The sequence below is a fragment of the Solanum stenotomum genome, chromosome 3 (assembly GCF_019186545.1).
Source record: "Solanum stenotomum isolate F172 chromosome 3, ASM1918654v1, whole genome shotgun sequence".
In the NCBI taxonomy this organism is placed as follows: Eukaryota; Viridiplantae; Streptophyta; class Magnoliopsida; order Solanales; family Solanaceae; genus Solanum; species Solanum stenotomum.
In genome coordinates this window covers 45,766,360-45,783,066 of record NC_064284.1, presented here as the reverse complement: position 1 = coordinate 45,783,066, position 16,707 = coordinate 45,766,360, and the positions used below count along the sequence as shown (strand labels likewise).

At 35.7% G+C, this 16,707-nt stretch overlaps 3 protein-coding genes across 3 annotated transcripts in view; 1 reads left to right on the top strand and 2 right to left on the bottom strand.

Moving 5' to 3' along the window:
* Positions 1–16,707, top strand: part of LOC125860598 (uncharacterized) — a 1,020,336-nt gene that overhangs the window by 596,032 nt on the left and 407,597 nt on the right. The gene's annotated exons all lie outside the window — the stretch shown is intronic.
* The window catches only part of LOC125860583 (cystathionine gamma-synthase 1, chloroplastic-like), a 642,491-nt gene that overhangs the window by 574,165 nt on the left and 51,619 nt on the right, over positions 1–16,707 (bottom strand). The gene's annotated exons all lie outside the window — the stretch shown is intronic.
* LOC125858986 (G-type lectin S-receptor-like serine/threonine-protein kinase LECRK3) lies at positions 1,389–3,862 on the bottom strand. The gene is made up of 2 exons (XM_049538738.1): positions 2,695–3,862; positions 1,389–2,645 (listed from the first exon to the last, which is right to left on the bottom strand). The coding sequence occupies exons 1-2, from the start codon at positions 3,860–3,862 to the stop codon at positions 1,543–1,545; spliced, it is 2,271 nt and encodes a 756-aa protein (XP_049394695.1). The 3' UTR covers positions 1,389–1,542.

The following is a 16,707-nucleotide window of genomic DNA, read 5'->3' as shown; positions in this document are numbered from 1 at the left end:
GCATGCGGGAAGGTTTTAGATACGCAATCATGCATTTGCATTTTCACTAATCATAATGGCACAACAGATAGATATTTTCCTGTCACCTAAAGATAGCCTTTAGCTCTCGTTCGGTCATAAATTTTGAAGCTGAAATTTAAAAATTTTAAGTTTTTAAAGTTTTAATTTAGGAATTTTAAAGTTGTGTTTGGACATATATTTTACCTAGCAAAAAATTAAAGTTTACATATATTATGAGTAAGTGAAAGTGAAATTTCTTCCAGAAACAAACTCACATAAAAATATTTTGAAGATTAATTTTTAAGATTTAATTATATAAAAATCTATGATAAAACGCTACCTAAAACTAACAACTCACGGAGGATAGAAGTTTGAAAATAATTTTGAATTCTGAACACTTCTCTACAAACTCAATATAAATTTTTATCCAAGCATTTTATAGTTAATATTAATTAATTAAGGTGTTGGAAATACTTTAGTTAAAGATGTTTTGAGTATTCTAATTATTATGAAGGAAACATGTATTACATAGTAGTAATGTTTTTGTGAAACATCAAAATTACTTATCTAACCTCTTTGTCACCATTTTTTGAAACTTAAGGGACCCTTTTAAATGATTCAAAACTTTGATGATGTCACTGTGGCGTCAGCATGACTGCTCCCCCACTCACCCCTTCCTCTTTTCAATTTTTCTGTTGGGCCAAAAGGAATATTTTACCTGATTTTGTTCCATTTCAGTGTCATCGTCGAGGTTCGAAGGTATACTTTTCCTTGTCAATAAGTGTCTTCTGAAGAGGCAACGCTAAACAATTGATATTTCACTTTATCGTAAAAAAAATCAATTTTTTTGTATACTGGTCATTCATTTCATGCTTATAATTACTAGTATTGGTTTAAGTATGTATGTATTTGTATTTTTTTCCTCCCGTTGCGCCTTTTTTCGTTAAAGCATTGTTATGAAGGCCAAACGCGTCAGGACCAGTATGGGCAAAGAAGCCTAACACTGAATAAAGAGACTGTATTTGGGATCCAGGTTGATAAATACGACTTGTGAGAGAAAATTAGACTTATGCAAATTATTGAGTAAAAGTCTGATTCCTCTTATCCCCTTTATTTTATGAGTTTAAACTTCTCATCGATCTCCCTTCTACGGTCTATCAATTCCATAGTTCTTACGTTCAGTATTTGTACATTTCTGTTTGGGTATTTGCTATTTACGTGGTTGCATTTACTTTCCGGATTTGTAATTGAATTCTAGTACGTCTTATTAATATAGTTGAGAAGTTGGTTACTGTTACATAGAGTTGAGTTCATTACAAAAGCATATGGACCTTAGAGCTTTTTTGCGCATTACACTAACTGAGCAGAACAAGAAATACACAACACCAGAGTAAATAAAGTTACAGCAAACATGACAAAGGGAGAAATTGAAGCACAGACTATGAACTTGCAAAAGTAACAACTCAAATTCTAAAACTTAGACTAATTTTACAAGAGCATAAGTACTGCAGGATGTTCCTTAAGGTTCTTCATTACTATCATTTAGTGATAAAACATTGGAGGAACTTCAACTTCTGTTATGCCTTCAAGCATTTGCATCACCATTTTCATTGAAGGTCTAACAATTGGATCAGGATGGACACACCACAATCCCACCTTCACGAATCGTTCAAATCTTTTAATATCATTCAATACTTCAGGATCACTCCTTGCAAGTTTGTCAATTCTACCACTTCTCACACAGCCTGAAACCCAATTTACAAGCAATAAATCATCACCTTCATCGTCTTCGCTCTCTTCTTCTACCCTGCTAAGCTCAATATGCCTTCTACCACATGTGATCTCTAGTAACATTACACCAAAACTAAAGATGTCAACTTTAGGTGTTATTGGTGCATTCTTTAGCCATTCTGGTGCTAAATATCCCACTGTCCCTCTTGCGCTAGTATCTGTTCTTGTTTGATCCTTTTGCAAGAGTTTTGATAGCCCAAAATCTGAAATCTTGGCATTGTATTTGCTGTCGAGAAGTACATTTTGAGGCTTTATGTCACAGTGGATGATTGGAGAATCACATCCTTCATGTAAGTAAAGAAGTCCTCTTGCAATTCCTAGTGCCATTTCTGTTCTTTGACTCCAAGTAGGCAGTACTTCTTCCTTGAACAAAAAATCTGATAATGCTCCGTTCTTCATCAACTCGTAAACCAAAATGAATTGATTATCCTCAATGCAAAATCCTAATAACTTCACCAAGTTCTTGTGATGAGTTCTGCCTATGATTTTTAGCTCTGTCATGAATACCTTCTCACTTGGTTCTGCAACGTCTTCCATCAGCTTCACTGCAATCTCTACTTGAACATCCTTTAACTTGAGATTACCATAGTAAACTTTTGCAGAAGCTCCTTTTCCAAGTAGCTTGCTGAAGCCATTTGTAATTTCATGCAGTTCTTTGTATGTGAACTCGCGGAAATTGATACCTATTCTTGATGAATTTGGATTCCACTCTCGTCTTACGAGTCTCAGAGGAGCAGGATGATAGTACAAAGCCAAGGCTCCAAATAGGACAGTAAGTGAACTGGTAGTTAAAAGGCCAGCAGTGAGATGGGCTCTGGTGTTGGTTTTCTTTTTTGTTTGTATGCCATCTTTAGCTGATTTAGTGGGCATGGGCGTTGAGTATAGGAGTACGCCTCTTGTGACATTCCCTATTGATTAGAGAAGCAGCCATGGCATAACAATCTTCCCTGATAACTTTCTTGCATTCCTCCTCGTCGACATCACGATAAATTTCATAATCCCCAACCTCATTGTAAGGCATGTCACTGTCCTGAATAGCCTCTATTGTGAAATTTCCTGTAAATAGATGATCTGCACAGAAGTTGATTATTGTCTCTGGATGACAACCTTTGGTAGGATTACTTGGATCCAAGAAGACAAACCCCGGAAGACAGTCACAACTTACTGTTTCGTTATCATTTGAGCTGCACAATCCATAAGCCCCACAAACAGCATTAACCATACATGGCTCTGAAAGGATCTTCCAAAGTCTAAACCAATTGCTATCATTAGTCTTATGATAAGCATACTGCTGGAAGTTTCCAAAACTGCCTATAGTTGCACGGTGGTAGTAGTCTTCAACTGGGGTTGGCACGTTCGATGGAAAAGAAAAAATTGTGTTATTGTTATCTTTCACAAGGTACAAAGATGCATTCCTCTGGTCGAAAACTAATTTCACTTCATGGTTTCCTTCATCATCTAGACTATTCAGCCAATATCCTGTGTCCCCAAAATGATAAGCAGATAGTACCAATTTTCCATCAGCTTGCATGTCTAGCCTGAATTTCCCTTTACAGTACTTGGAATTCCCATCTGAAATAGAATTAGAATAGAGCTGTCCTCCTGATAATAAAGTTTGTCCTGGCAAAAGTGTATCAGTGGGAAAGTTAAAGCTTTCCCAAACATTATTTGAACTAGAGTCTCTCAACACAAGATTTCCATCATCTTGCATGGTTCCCAAACTTGCAGTCCTATTGCTAATTTGTTGAACTGTGCTGTTAGCATAGTTGAGCACAAGCAGGCCACCATTTGTTAGACTAATAGTTGATCTGATTTCAGCTGGGCCGTCGCGATTTGCTGACCAGACAAGTGTTCTTTCCTGGATTTTGTTGAACCAAATTCCAACTAGGAAAACAGTATCTGAAATAGGATAAAATCCAAAGGCAAAGTCCCCGGACGAGGATAACAAAGAACCATTTTCTCCAGCAGTGAAAGTAGAACCTGTGGTAATATTTGGATTATTTTGGCCATTTGACTTATGATGAAGGATTAGGAGGAGGAATATTGCAATAAGATTAAGAGATATTCTCATCTTGTATGAAATCAGAAGGCTATATTTTAGACAATAGGAAGTAAAAAATGATTTCATATACACAATGGTTCACTAAATTTTGACTGTTTAATGGGGGGTACCTATAACTTAAGCATCAATTCTAACAAGAAACTGCACTATCAAAGCCATCAACTTTGACACTTGAACTTTGTTCTTTGACTATTAGCTAGTGGTGGACTGGAGAAGTTGTCATGGTAACGCCTATTGCGGTCTATCTATTATTAATGGTGGAAAGAATGATTGAAAACAAAGTGATTGCTTATTGGACTAGCCGATGATCCATTTTCTGCAATAACGTGATTGCATATTACTGCAGACTTCAACACAAGCATTAGTGACATTTAAGAAGACTCTTCAGAAGGAAAAGTATATATAATGCACACACTAAGGGTGAAAGTAAGAAAACACACAACTTTTTGCACCAGAGAACTATGAGAAAAACACTGAAATTTAACTAGGTCTAATGACTAATAAAACAGAATGACACTTAATTGTTGGAAAAATTACAAGATAATACAGAATATGACTCATATAGTTGTATCAATCATAGGAGGAACACCTAGTTCTATAGTTCCTTCCAACATCTGAACAAGCTTTGCTGCAGATGGTCGAAGATTCGGTTCAGGACACAAGCACCATAGGCCAACCATAGTCATCCTCTCAAAATTGTTAAAATGTAACATAATTTCTTCATCAAGACTAGCAACAGCTCTAAGCTTCTCGTTTCTCACACAATGAAGAACTCAATCGACTAAGATCAACTTGAGCTCTTTGTTTTCTTGGCCGATTGGGTTCAAGTCCATGTGCCTTTGGCAGAAGATACTCTCAAGCAGCAAAACACCAAAGCTGTAGATGTCAACTTTGGTTGTTACGGGCACGCTTTTTAGCCATTCTGGTGCCATATAACCCATGGTTCCTCTAAAATTCGTGTTTGTTCATGTCTGGTCTTTCATAAGATGCTTTGAAAGATCAAAATCAGCAATTTTTGCAGTGTAGTTCATTCAACACTTCCTGCGTGCAAAGCTCCTCTGTAGTTTCAAATACCCTTTCTATTTAATTTTCCATGGAAGAGCTGTTGGAAATCTCCTTTATCAGAGATCATAGTTCTGTGGTAATAATCTTGAACTGAATCAGGCAAGTTCGCTGTCACGTTGGATAAGATTGAGCTTCCATTTGTAATGAACAAAGTATGACTGGTGTTTTTGAAAACCAGTCTTACATTATTATTGTTTATAGTTACAGAATTCCAGTAGCCAAAATCAGCAGTTCTATATGCAGACCAGACCACATTTGATTTGCATCTCTAGTCTATACTTCCCCTTCGAGTAATCTACTGTCCCATTGGCACTGGAAAACAGCTTCTGCCCCATGAGAAGAACTTGACCAGGAAAATCGTATCTGTTGGGAATTCAAAACTTTCCCACAAGACTTGTGCCTGTGCCATTGTACAAAACAAACTCTCTCCCATTACAGTCAGTCAACACGAGGCTTCCACTGAGCGTTAGATTAACCTTTGATCCAGCACGAACTGGATCATCGTGATTGGCTGACCAAACGAGAGTTTTCTCAGGGATTTTATCAAACCATATGCCAACAAGGAGGAGTCCAGTACTACTAAGGTAAAGATTCAGTTCTAGCTGTGATATTGGAACCAAAAGGGACAATATTAGTAGTTTTTTGACAGAAAGAGCTAATAAATGACAGATAAATTGAGACAGACCATAACAGGATTTTCCAAGAAACCATTTTTACACCAGGAATTGTTGGAATCTTACGGAAAATACTTTATTCTTTTTGAGATATTATAATTATTTTCACAACAAATAAACTTATTAGATTAGGTTAGAAAATGAGATATTTCTAGATTGTTATTTTCTTAAATATTATGTTTAGTATGTAAATGAAATGTAGTCCTTGTTTTATGGAATATGTTTTGTAAGAAAGTCAATAGTGGTTGGATATATATGGTCCTCTACTAACTTTGGAAAAGCTTATTAAATATATGTGTGTATGCCTTTTAAAAAAGCTGAACCATTATTTTTTTCTCTAAAAGTTTCAAATCCTAACAGTGGTATCAAGAGCCCTTCTTCTTGAGGGATCTGTGAAGGCAAGAAGGCTAAGGTTTTTTGTCCTTCTAAGGTGAGAGCTGAGCAGCAGTAACATGGCATCCAACAACTTCTTGGGTGCAGGCCCTCCTATGTTTACAGGAGAAAATTATCACATATGGGTGATAAAGATGAAGGCTTATCTCNTTATGTAGATATATGTGTGTATGCCTTTTAAAAAAGCTGAACCATTATTTTTTTCTCTAAAAGTTTAAAATCCTAACAGTGGTATCAAGAGCCCTTCTTCTTGAGGGATCTGTGAAGGCAAGAAGGCTAAGGTTTTTTCTCCTTCTAAGGTGAGAGCTGAGCAGCAGTAACATGGCATCCAACAACTTCTTGGGTGCAGGCCCTCCTATGTTTACGGGAGAAAATTATCACATATGGGTGATAAAGATGAAGGCTTATCTCAAAGCACTTAGTCTATGGGAAACAATTGAAAGTGAAGATGATCCTCTTCCACTTGGACCAAATCCAATAGTTGCACAAATGAAGATTTATGAAGGTGCGAAGTCAAGGAAACCCAAGGCACTCACATGTCTTCATTCATCACTTCAGATGTGATTCTCACAAGAATAATGGCTTGTGAAACACCTAAAGAAGTATGGGAGAAGCTAAAAGAGGATTTCGATGAAAGTGACAGAGTGAAGACTGTCAAACTCTTAACTCTCAAAAGAGAATTTGAGATGTTAAGGATGAAAGAAGGAGATACTATGAAAGAGTATTCTGCCAAACTTGTGGAGATTGTAAACAAAGTAAGGCTATTTGGTGAAACCTTTCCAGATTCAAGGGTGGTGGAGAAGATGATGATAAGCTTACCAGCAAGGTTTGAGTCCAAGATTTCAGCAATAGAAGAATCTTGTGATTTGAAGACTTTATCTGTGGCAGAACTGATCAGCAAGTTGCAAGCCCAAGAACAAAGATCAAGTATAAGAGATGAAGAAGTAGCAGAAGTGACATTTCAAGCACAACATAAAGGCAAACAACCTATGAAGAACAATATAAGGATGGAAGGAGATAAATTAGAAAGGGGAAAACCAAGGAAGGAATCTTCAAAGAGAAGGAAGTTTCCACCTTGCAGCCATTGTAAAAGAACCAATCATCAAGAAAAAAACTGTTGATTCAAAGGAAAGCCACCGGTTCAATGTAGATTCTGTAGAAAGATGGGTCATATTGAGAAAAATTGCAAGGACAGACAGAGTCAACCATAACAAAACCATATGCAGCAGGCAAATTTTGTTAAAAAGACTGAAAATGAAGAAGAAAGCTTGTTTATGGCTTCTCATGAAGAAAACACAACCAACAAATCATCATGGTTCATAGATAGTGGATGTATGAGTCATATGTCACATAATGAGCTCATGTTTCATACACTTGACAAGTCAATCAAAACTAAAGTAAGGATGGGAAATTGTGAGACGGTAGATGCACTTGGAAAGGGTTCAGTTGCCTTTCAGACTACACAAGGTATAAAGTTTATACATGATGTGTTATATGTTCCTTCTTTAGCATGTAACTTGTTAAGTGTCACTCAAATGATGTCTAAAGGCTATTCCTTATTTTTTAAGGACAAACATTGTTTGATTTTTGACTCTGAAGATAGTTTGATTGTTAAAGTAGAAATAATGGATAAAACTTTTCCTTTAGATAGGATGTTTGATAGTGCAAATTTTGCAAGTAAAGATGAGTCATGGTTGTGGCACAAAAGATATGGTCATTTTAACTATGCTATTTTAAAGTCTATGTATGAAAAGGGCTTGACTAAGGATTTACCTGAGATTTCACTGTCTAAAGAAGTTTGTGAGTCATGTCAGATGGGTAAGATATACAGGAAATCATTTCCTAAAAGTGCTACCTGGAGGGCAACTGAAAAACTTGAACTAGTTCACACTGATGTGTGTGGACCTATGCAGGCATCATATTTGGGTCACAATAAATATTTTGTGCTCTTTATTGATGAATTAACAAGGATGACTTGGGTGTATTTTCTGAGTAACAAGTCTCAAGTATTTTCAATTTTCAAGAAATTTAGAGCTTTTGCGAAAAGACAAAGTGGTTGTAAGCTAAAGGCTTTAAGGTCGGACAATGGTGGCGAATACACTTTAAACGAGTTCAATAAGTATTATGAAGATATGGAGATTGATCACAAGTTGACAGTAAGCTACTCGCCCGAACAAAATGGAGTCTTGGAGAGGAAGAACAGAACAGTAGTTGAAATGGCAAGATGTCTGTTGCTAGAAAAGAAACTGCCACAAAGCTTTTGGGCAGAAGCTATTCATACTTCAGTGTATTTGTTAAATAGGCTGCCAACAAAAACTGTGGATGAAAAGACTCATATTAAGGCATGGAGTGGAATACAACCATCTGCCAAACATTTAAAAGTTTTTGGTTCGATATGCTATTCTCATGTTCCTTCTGTCAAAAGAAGCAAACTTGAACCAAAAGGTGAATTGGGGATCTTTATTGGTTATTCATCACAAGCCAGGGGTTATAGAGTTTTCAACTTGCAAACAAAGAGTATTTTAATCCGAATGGATGTAGTTATGGATGAGCATGCTTATTGGAATTGGGATAAGGAGCAAATTGAGAAAGATAATGCAGTTTTTCAGAACTGGAGTCCGCTGCCTGAAATCCAATCATTTGGGTCTGAAACTCTGGAAGAAGACGAAGAATCAAACGGGGAATCCTCACTTGATTCGTCAATTTTGAAGACAAGGCCCCTTTCCGAGATATTGTTGACACCCAATTTTGGCCTAACATTTTCAAAAATTCTCAAATTTTAAGTTTTACTTATTTAATAGTTCAAAATATTTTTTTTATAATTTTAAATAAGTTTATCGATAGCTATCCTTATTTATCAAAATTTAGGATTTTTCTTTTATCAGTTAATCTTAAAATTGTATTTTTACATGCCATTAGTTACGTTCGTTATATTTTTTTTAATATTCATTTTATTTGTTACATTTGTTAATATTTATTTTGATATTTTGCACAGTCTAGAAATTCATTCAAATACAGATATTTTACTTGATCGATAATTTTGGACCACAATTGAGCCCATTTAACAATTATTTCCTATATAAGTTTTGGTTAAGTTAAAAAATAGAGGTTGGTGAATTTATTTTTAGAATAGAATTATAAATTTCCAGATAGGTTTCACTATTTATTCTCCGGCCACCACTGCCCCGAAATCCGGCAATAAAAAAAACCCCAATCTATTTTTATTTTTCTTTTCACTATTTCAAAAGATCCACCAGCCAGCAACTTAGAAACTGTATCAAAACCACATTGATTCTCCGATGAACCTTTCTCCATTGTTTCGGCGATCTTTAGCTCATAAAGCATGAGTAATCAAATGAAATAAAGCGCTTTGATAAGACCCCATACCTAGAGCTAACATCATATAACCCAATTGAGACATTGTGGAATAGGCTAAACCTCTCTTAATGTCTTTTTGAGCAAGAGCTAAAGTAGCTCATAATAATACTGTTATTATTCCTATAACCGAGATCAAATACATTATGTAAGGTATAACTCTGAAAAGAGAAAGAAGTCGAGCTATAAGAAAAATTTCCGCCGCTACCATAGTAGCAACATGTATAAGAGCCGAAATAGGAGTACGCCCATCCATGGCATGACGAACAGCAAGATCTGAGCTCGCACAACACCCAAAACCACCTAAAGCTTCTAGCTGCCAACACACATCCAAAACGACCCAATAATCCCAACGAACCACAACCCTCCACCCACGAGCAGCCAACCAAACGCCAAACCACCTCCATTGCCTCACCTGATCTCCGTTTGTTTCTGGCGAAAACCCAGAAACCCCAGCACATTTCTTCTTCCAGAAACCAGCACCTACAGTTCACCATTTACCACCAAAACACTGAACTAGGGAGCTTCGAGCTCGCAACTCAACTCCATAAACGCCTCCAGCTCCTAGCTTCATTTTCCGGCGAAGCAAGCTTCAAAAAATCACCTTCATTCTCCTCAAACCCGTCGTAGAACCACTCAAAACCCCCACTCTTTTCCGACCTCTTTCACTATGAACTGAATTATTATTATACTCAAGATCATCAAGAATGAGGATAAGAATGAAGAAAGAACTTATGAGAAGAAGAAGAGAGGAAAATATTATTGAATCAAAGTGTATAGAGTCAAGAAGACCTCTTACCTTCGTTAAGAATACAATGAGGGTATTTATAGTTAAATAATTTAACTACCTAAGTATATGGGCCATATTAGNATTATACACTTGTAATTCTATTAAAAATATTCTTATATTTAACTTGATTATTTGTCTTGGTAATTTAAATAGTCATTTTTTTTTAAAAAAATTACTATTAAAAATTTGGACACCCTTCGTTAAATAACCACCTGAAGCTCCTAGCTGCCAACACACATCCAAACCTACCCAATAATCCCAACGAACCACAACCCTCCACCCACGAGCAGTCTAACAAACGCCAAACCACCCCCACTGCCTCACCTGATCTCCGTTTGTTTCTGGCGAAAACCCAAAAACCCCAGCACATTTCTTCTTCCAGAAACCAGCACCTACAGTCCACCATTTACCACCAAAACGCTGAACTAGGGAGCTTCGAGCTCGCAACTCAACTCCATAAACGCCTCCAGATCCTAGCTTCATTTTCCGGCGAAGCAAGCTTCAAAAAATCACCTCCATTCTCCTCACACCCGCCGGAGAACCACTCAAAACCCCCACTCTTTTCCGACCTCTTTCACTACCAAACAGACACCCAAGACCCTTACTATACCTTCTCCTCGCCACTGCCAGACCAACAACAACAGAAATAACAACCCCCAAAGCCAACAAAACAACTCCAAACAGCAACATCAAACCAAAAACGAACCAGTCCCATTCCCCTTCCCCTTTCACGTTTTCCTCTTCTTTTTACACGTGTTTTGGCTCAAAATCGTTGCTCCGGCTAATAGCAAACCAGATCTGATATCAGCTTCGAGCTACGAGGTCGCAAATCAGAGGGCTACATCACCGAAAACAACCCAAACAACGATTCTTCTCAAACCCAACAACAAGCTCTGCCGAGAAACCACGAAACCACCATCAGCAACCTGAAACTTAGTCGGTATCACAAATCTTTCTTCCCTTTATTTCTATTTTTATGTCATTTGTTATTTTTATTGTGTTTTGCTTACAGTTCTAAGCCATTTTCCATAGATATATTTGTTTGTTTCTTATCACTGTGATTATTAATAATTATGTTTAAATGTCATTATTTTACTACTGATGAATAATGTTTAATGTTATTACGGTGGTATTGTTGTTGCTTTAGTCCTATTGTTGTTCAAAATTACTCCCTTATTTATTATCTTGTCATGTCACTATTTTACTTTTGCTGCTCATCTTAGTGTAATACATCACTGTTCGCTTTTGTTATTATTATTTACTACTCCCTCCGTCCCTTTTTAGTTGTCCACTTTAGAAATGGCACACAGATTAAGGCAACAATGATTAGCACAGTGAAGTTACAATTTTACCCTTATGACAACTTTTCACTTCAAAATTACAACCACTTATTTGAATTAAAGTGAAATAAATTGGAGGGAAACAACATACACTTTTACAATTTTCAAGAAGTGTAAATAAGGGTATAATAGGAAAAAATTTGTTGTCCTTTCTTGATTTGTCAAAATGGACAACTAAATANTTTGGGGTTTACATTGCTTTTTATTTATTTATTGATTTTTTAATTATTAAGTTGGATGTTGTTGTTAAGTTGTTGATATTTTTGTTTTAGCTGATCAAATATTTCTTTAGTAATGACTTTGAGTTTTTTCATGTTGCTTTGTTTACATTTTTTAATTGTTGCCAAATTATGCCTTTTTATTGTTAATTAATATATAAGTTGTCATTTTATATGATTGCCACTGTTATTATCTTTTATTGCTCTAACATGTTCTCATTTATATTTTCTTATATTGTATATTAAATTGGCCAATGAAAAAATCTCTCCGTCGATTTTTGAGGCCTCTTCATTTTAAAAGACGGAAATTTAGTTTAAGTTTATATATGTTTTATGTTAAAATTGGCCAATGAAAAAATTTCTTCGTTGATTTTAGAGGCCTCCACATTATAAAAGACAGAAATTTAGTTTAAGTTTATATTTTTTGTAAGTTAAAATGGCGGATGAAGAAATTATCATCGATTTTCAAGGCCTCCCATGTTAATAAGACGGATTTTTATTTTTAAATTAATATTTGATTCATTTAATTTTATTCATATTTATTTATAACTAATATTTTTACTAAGTGTATTTACAGGTACCCGGAGATGCTTCCTATTGCAGTTATTCGAATTAGGTTCGAATTATACTCTTATTTATATTGTATAATATTGACGATAGGTAAATTTAGGCAGATTCCTATATTATTATTTTATCATATTACTTGTGTATATTGCATGCTATTATATTTGTACATTATTTTATTCTCATCCTCAATTTGAAAAAAATGAATTCAGTTGGGATCCACATTTGTGGATTTCGAAGGATGCCTAACCCCTTTCCTTCGGAATAACTTGAACCCCTTACCTAGAATATCTTGGTTTCGTAGATTAATTAATTGGTTTCTTAGTTTTCCTAAAATTAGGTGGCGACTCCTTTAAAATTCTTATTTTCTTAAAATTCTTTTTAAATTGAATCAATTGATTATTTTTGAGTTATCGCGACGTTTTGCCCTATTTGAATAGAGTAGGGATGTAAACAGATATATGAATGATGCAATATTGCAATCTCGGAACCAAATAGTTATCAAGAAGCATTAAGATATGAAGTTTGGATTGAAGCTATGAAGGAGGAGATTGGTATGATAGAGAAGAATGATACTTGGAAGTTGGTTGATAAACCCAAAAACAAAAATGTGATCGGGGTGAAGTGGGTTTATAGAACCAAACTTAATTCAGATAGCTCAGTTTATAAATACAAAGCAAGGCTTGTTGTGAAAAGGTTATGCGCAAGTTGCAGGTCTGGATTATGGGGACACGCTTGCACCTGTTGCACGACATGATACAATAAGGCTGCTATTTGCTTTGGCAGCTCAATCAAATTGGAAGTTATATCATTTGGATGCGAAATTTGCATTCTTAAATGGACTGTTGCAGGAGGAGATATATGTTGATCAACCAGAAGGCTTTCAAGTTGCAGGAATGGAGGATAAAGTCTACCGACTTCATAAGGCATTGTATGGATTAAAGTAGGCTCATCGAGCATGGTACAGTAAGATTGATGATCATCTCATTCATTGTGGCTTCAAGAGAAGTGAAAATGGAGCCACTTTATATGTGAAGAAGGCTAAATGAGGAGATGTGTTTGTGGTGTTAGTACTCTATGTTGATGATCTTCTGGTAACAAGAAGCAATAAAGCAATGGTAAATCAGTTCATGCAAGAAATGGAGACCAAGTTTAAAATGTTAAATTTGGGTGAAATGAGTTACTTTCTGGGAATAGAGATTTATCAAGCTACAACTGGAATCTTTATTTCTCAGAGAAAATATGCATGAGATATTCTTAAAAGATTCAAGATAGAGAGGTGCAAGTCTGTACCGACTCTACTGGTTCACAATGAAAAGATTTCGAAGTTTGAAGGAGGTGACATGGCTGATCCAACTGTTTATAGAAGTCTGATTGGTAGTTTGTTGTATTTGACAGCAACAAGACCCGATCTTATGTTCGCGACAAGTCTACTGTCGAGGTTTATGTAAGCTCCAAGTCAAGTTCATCTTGGTGTTGCTAAACGAATGTTGAGATATATCAAAGGAACTGCTGATTATGGTATTTAGTTTAAAAGGGAAGAGAAAGGGCAACTGATGGGTTATTCAGATAGTGATTGGGCAGAAAGCGTTGATGATATGAAAAGCACTTCTGGATATGCTTTTACACTTGGTTCAGGCATGTTCTCATGGAATTCAAAGAAACAAGAGATGGTAGCTCAATCTTCTGCAGAAGCAGAATACATTGCCGTTGCTGGTGCAACTAATCAGGCTCTATGGTTAAGAAAGATTCTGCGTGATCTGGAGCAAAATGACATTGAAGCTATTGTCATCAAGGTTGACAACAAGTCAGCAATATCTATGGCCAAAAATCCAGTGCAACATGGTCGTAGCAAGCATATAAATGTGAAGTTTCACGCTATCAGGCAAGCAGAGAAGGATGGCGAAGTTCAACTTGTTCATTGTAGCTCAGATCAGCAAATTGCAGACATCATGACCAAGGCTCTTCCTAAGGGGAAATTTGAAGTTCTAAGGGCTAAGTTGGGAGTATCCAAGAAAAATCTCAAGGAGGAGTGTTAGAAAATGAGATATTTCTAGATGTCTTTTGTTGTTATTTCCTTAAATATTATGTTAAGTATGTAAAGGAAATGTAGTCCTTGTTTTATGGAATATGTTTTGTAAGAAAGTCAAGAGTGGTTGGATATGTATGGCCCTCTACTAACTTTGGAAAAGCTTATATAGATATATGTGTATGCCTTTTAAAAAAACTGAGCCATTATTTTTTTCTCTAAAAGTTTCAAATCCTAATAGATACAAATGGAGAATAAAAATATTTTCGTCAAAATGCCATAATTCAAAGACTTGCATATTGTAATGCACAAGGCCATGATTATTAGGTCACTTGGAGTGTGTGGAATTCTTTTCATTTATCTTGCAATATATATTCTACATTCTTATTAGGTCACTGTGGTATCAGCATGATTGCTCCCCCCTATCTCTCTTTTTTCAATATTTCCTCTTGGGCCAAAAGGAATATTTTACCTGATTTTGATCCATTTAAGTTATATTCTAGGTTTATAAATGTAACACCTCGAAAGTAAAAAAGTTGAATTAGAAAGAAAAAGTTAATGGTGCAATGTTTCCACGAGCCCATGTACGGACCATAGATGGTTGTATGAGCAGTGGGAACTAGCCATAGATTGGTAGTTAGAAATTTGGAAAATGTCTAGTCTCAAACTTTGGTTTACGAGCCACCATGCGGTCCATGAAGGGCTACACGAGCCGTAGTTGGTCTCGTGGACTGAACTCCAAACTTAGTGGGATTTTGGTACCTTGAGTTACACGAATGACTCATAGTTACGTTATTGGTTCGTAGTTAACCTTCAGAAAAGCCAAGTCTCTAGTGAGTGTACTATGTGTAGCCAGTACGGCCTGTCAAAGGATGTATGGACCGTACATGGCATCAAGGGTTCGTAGTATGAGGGTCCAGGCTTAAGGTTGAGGATCAATATACGAGGTGTGTATATGGCTCGTGGTTTGATCGACGGTTCGTGGTTCGTGGTTCTTGGTCAGAGATGTGGATTTCTAGTAATTATTTGAAGGACAACCAATACAGTCCTTAGAAGAGAGTACCATACATGGGCCTAGGGTTATTCAAGCTTCAAGTCTCCTCTTTCAATTCCAAATCTAGGGTTCATCAAGGTATGTGAGAAATTCATCAATGGAATTCTAGGGGTTCGGGATTTTGTTAAGGTTTCAATTGATATTAAGATTTTTTTATCATTATTGATCTTATTGACCATAATTACATATTTCCAATAATTTTGACATGAACTCATGCTATACAAGTACTTTATGATTATAAACTAAGCTTTAGCCATATGCATGCATCATGAATTGAAGAATTTATATAATACAATCTCACAATTTAAAAAGGAGAGCAATTAAACTGTCTTTTTTACCGTTGATGTTTGCATTTTTTTTTTTTAGTATCCTTATATTTTCACTTAAGGCCAAAAAAAATTGCAAAATAATCCTAAAATATAAAGGAATGTCCATCTGAAAATACATCTGATGGCTATCTTTATTAAAGTAATCAAGTCCTAATGCTGTTGGAATTGGACTTGGCCCAACACTTTCAGCTTAGTATTTGGGAAATAAACAGATGAATTTCGGATTCTAAGGTAATAAAACACTTAAAAAGGGGTTCAGATTGATTTATTTTTAGTGACTTTTTTTTTTAAATATTGTAAGTGTTCGGATAACACAAAAAGAAGTGCCTTTAAGAACTTTTTTAAACCTGAAAAATTACACAAAAAAATGGCAAAAGTCAAAAGTTGGGGTTCGCTTTAAACTTATAAATCACTTTTAATGTATTTGAAACTTAATGTGCATTTCAGTGTCATCATCTGTTATGAACAAGCCTCAATCCAATGTCAATACCCACACGGATTTCACACAACTAGTTATTGGGCCAAGAAGAAGCAATAAAACTGGAAGGCCTTTGCATAGGCTCATTTGGGACTCAGGCCCACTTAACAACTAGCTAAAAGGATGACGGATGAGAAAGAACAGTTTATGAAAGTTGTTGAGAAAAATGTCTAGTTCTCTCATCCCTTTCTCCGAGTTCTGCTTTTCATCTCCTTTCTTCTATCTATGTTCTTCAATTTCCCTTTTAGTTCTTAAACTCCTTTGTAATTTCAATTACGAGTTAGTGAAATATATTTATCGATTGTTTGAGTTTAAATTGTGTTGGTGTAGTTATTGAGTTTGTTACATCATCGAGTTTCCAAGGTATACTTTTTCTTGTTAATGGCAACACTATACTTGTCATTCATTCCATGCTTATAATTACTAATGTTGGACTAAGTATGTATATATTTGTATGTTTCCCTCCCTTTGTGCATTTTTCGTTAAAGCTTAAGGACCTTAGAACTTTTTTGTGCTTTTTGCTTTTGATAACATCGAACTGAAGA

What these genes read in the sequence shown, in the direction of transcription:
- LOC125858986 (XM_049538738.1), bottom strand. Translation starts at nt 3,862, where the DNA reads ATGAGAATATCTCTTAATCTTATTGCAATATTCCTCCTCCTAATCCTT. An exon ending in TTCTCTAATCAATAGGGAAT is followed by an intron (nt 2,646 to 2,694) that starts GTCACAAGAGGC and finishes CCACTAAATCAG; the next exon opens with CTAAAGATGGCATACAAACA.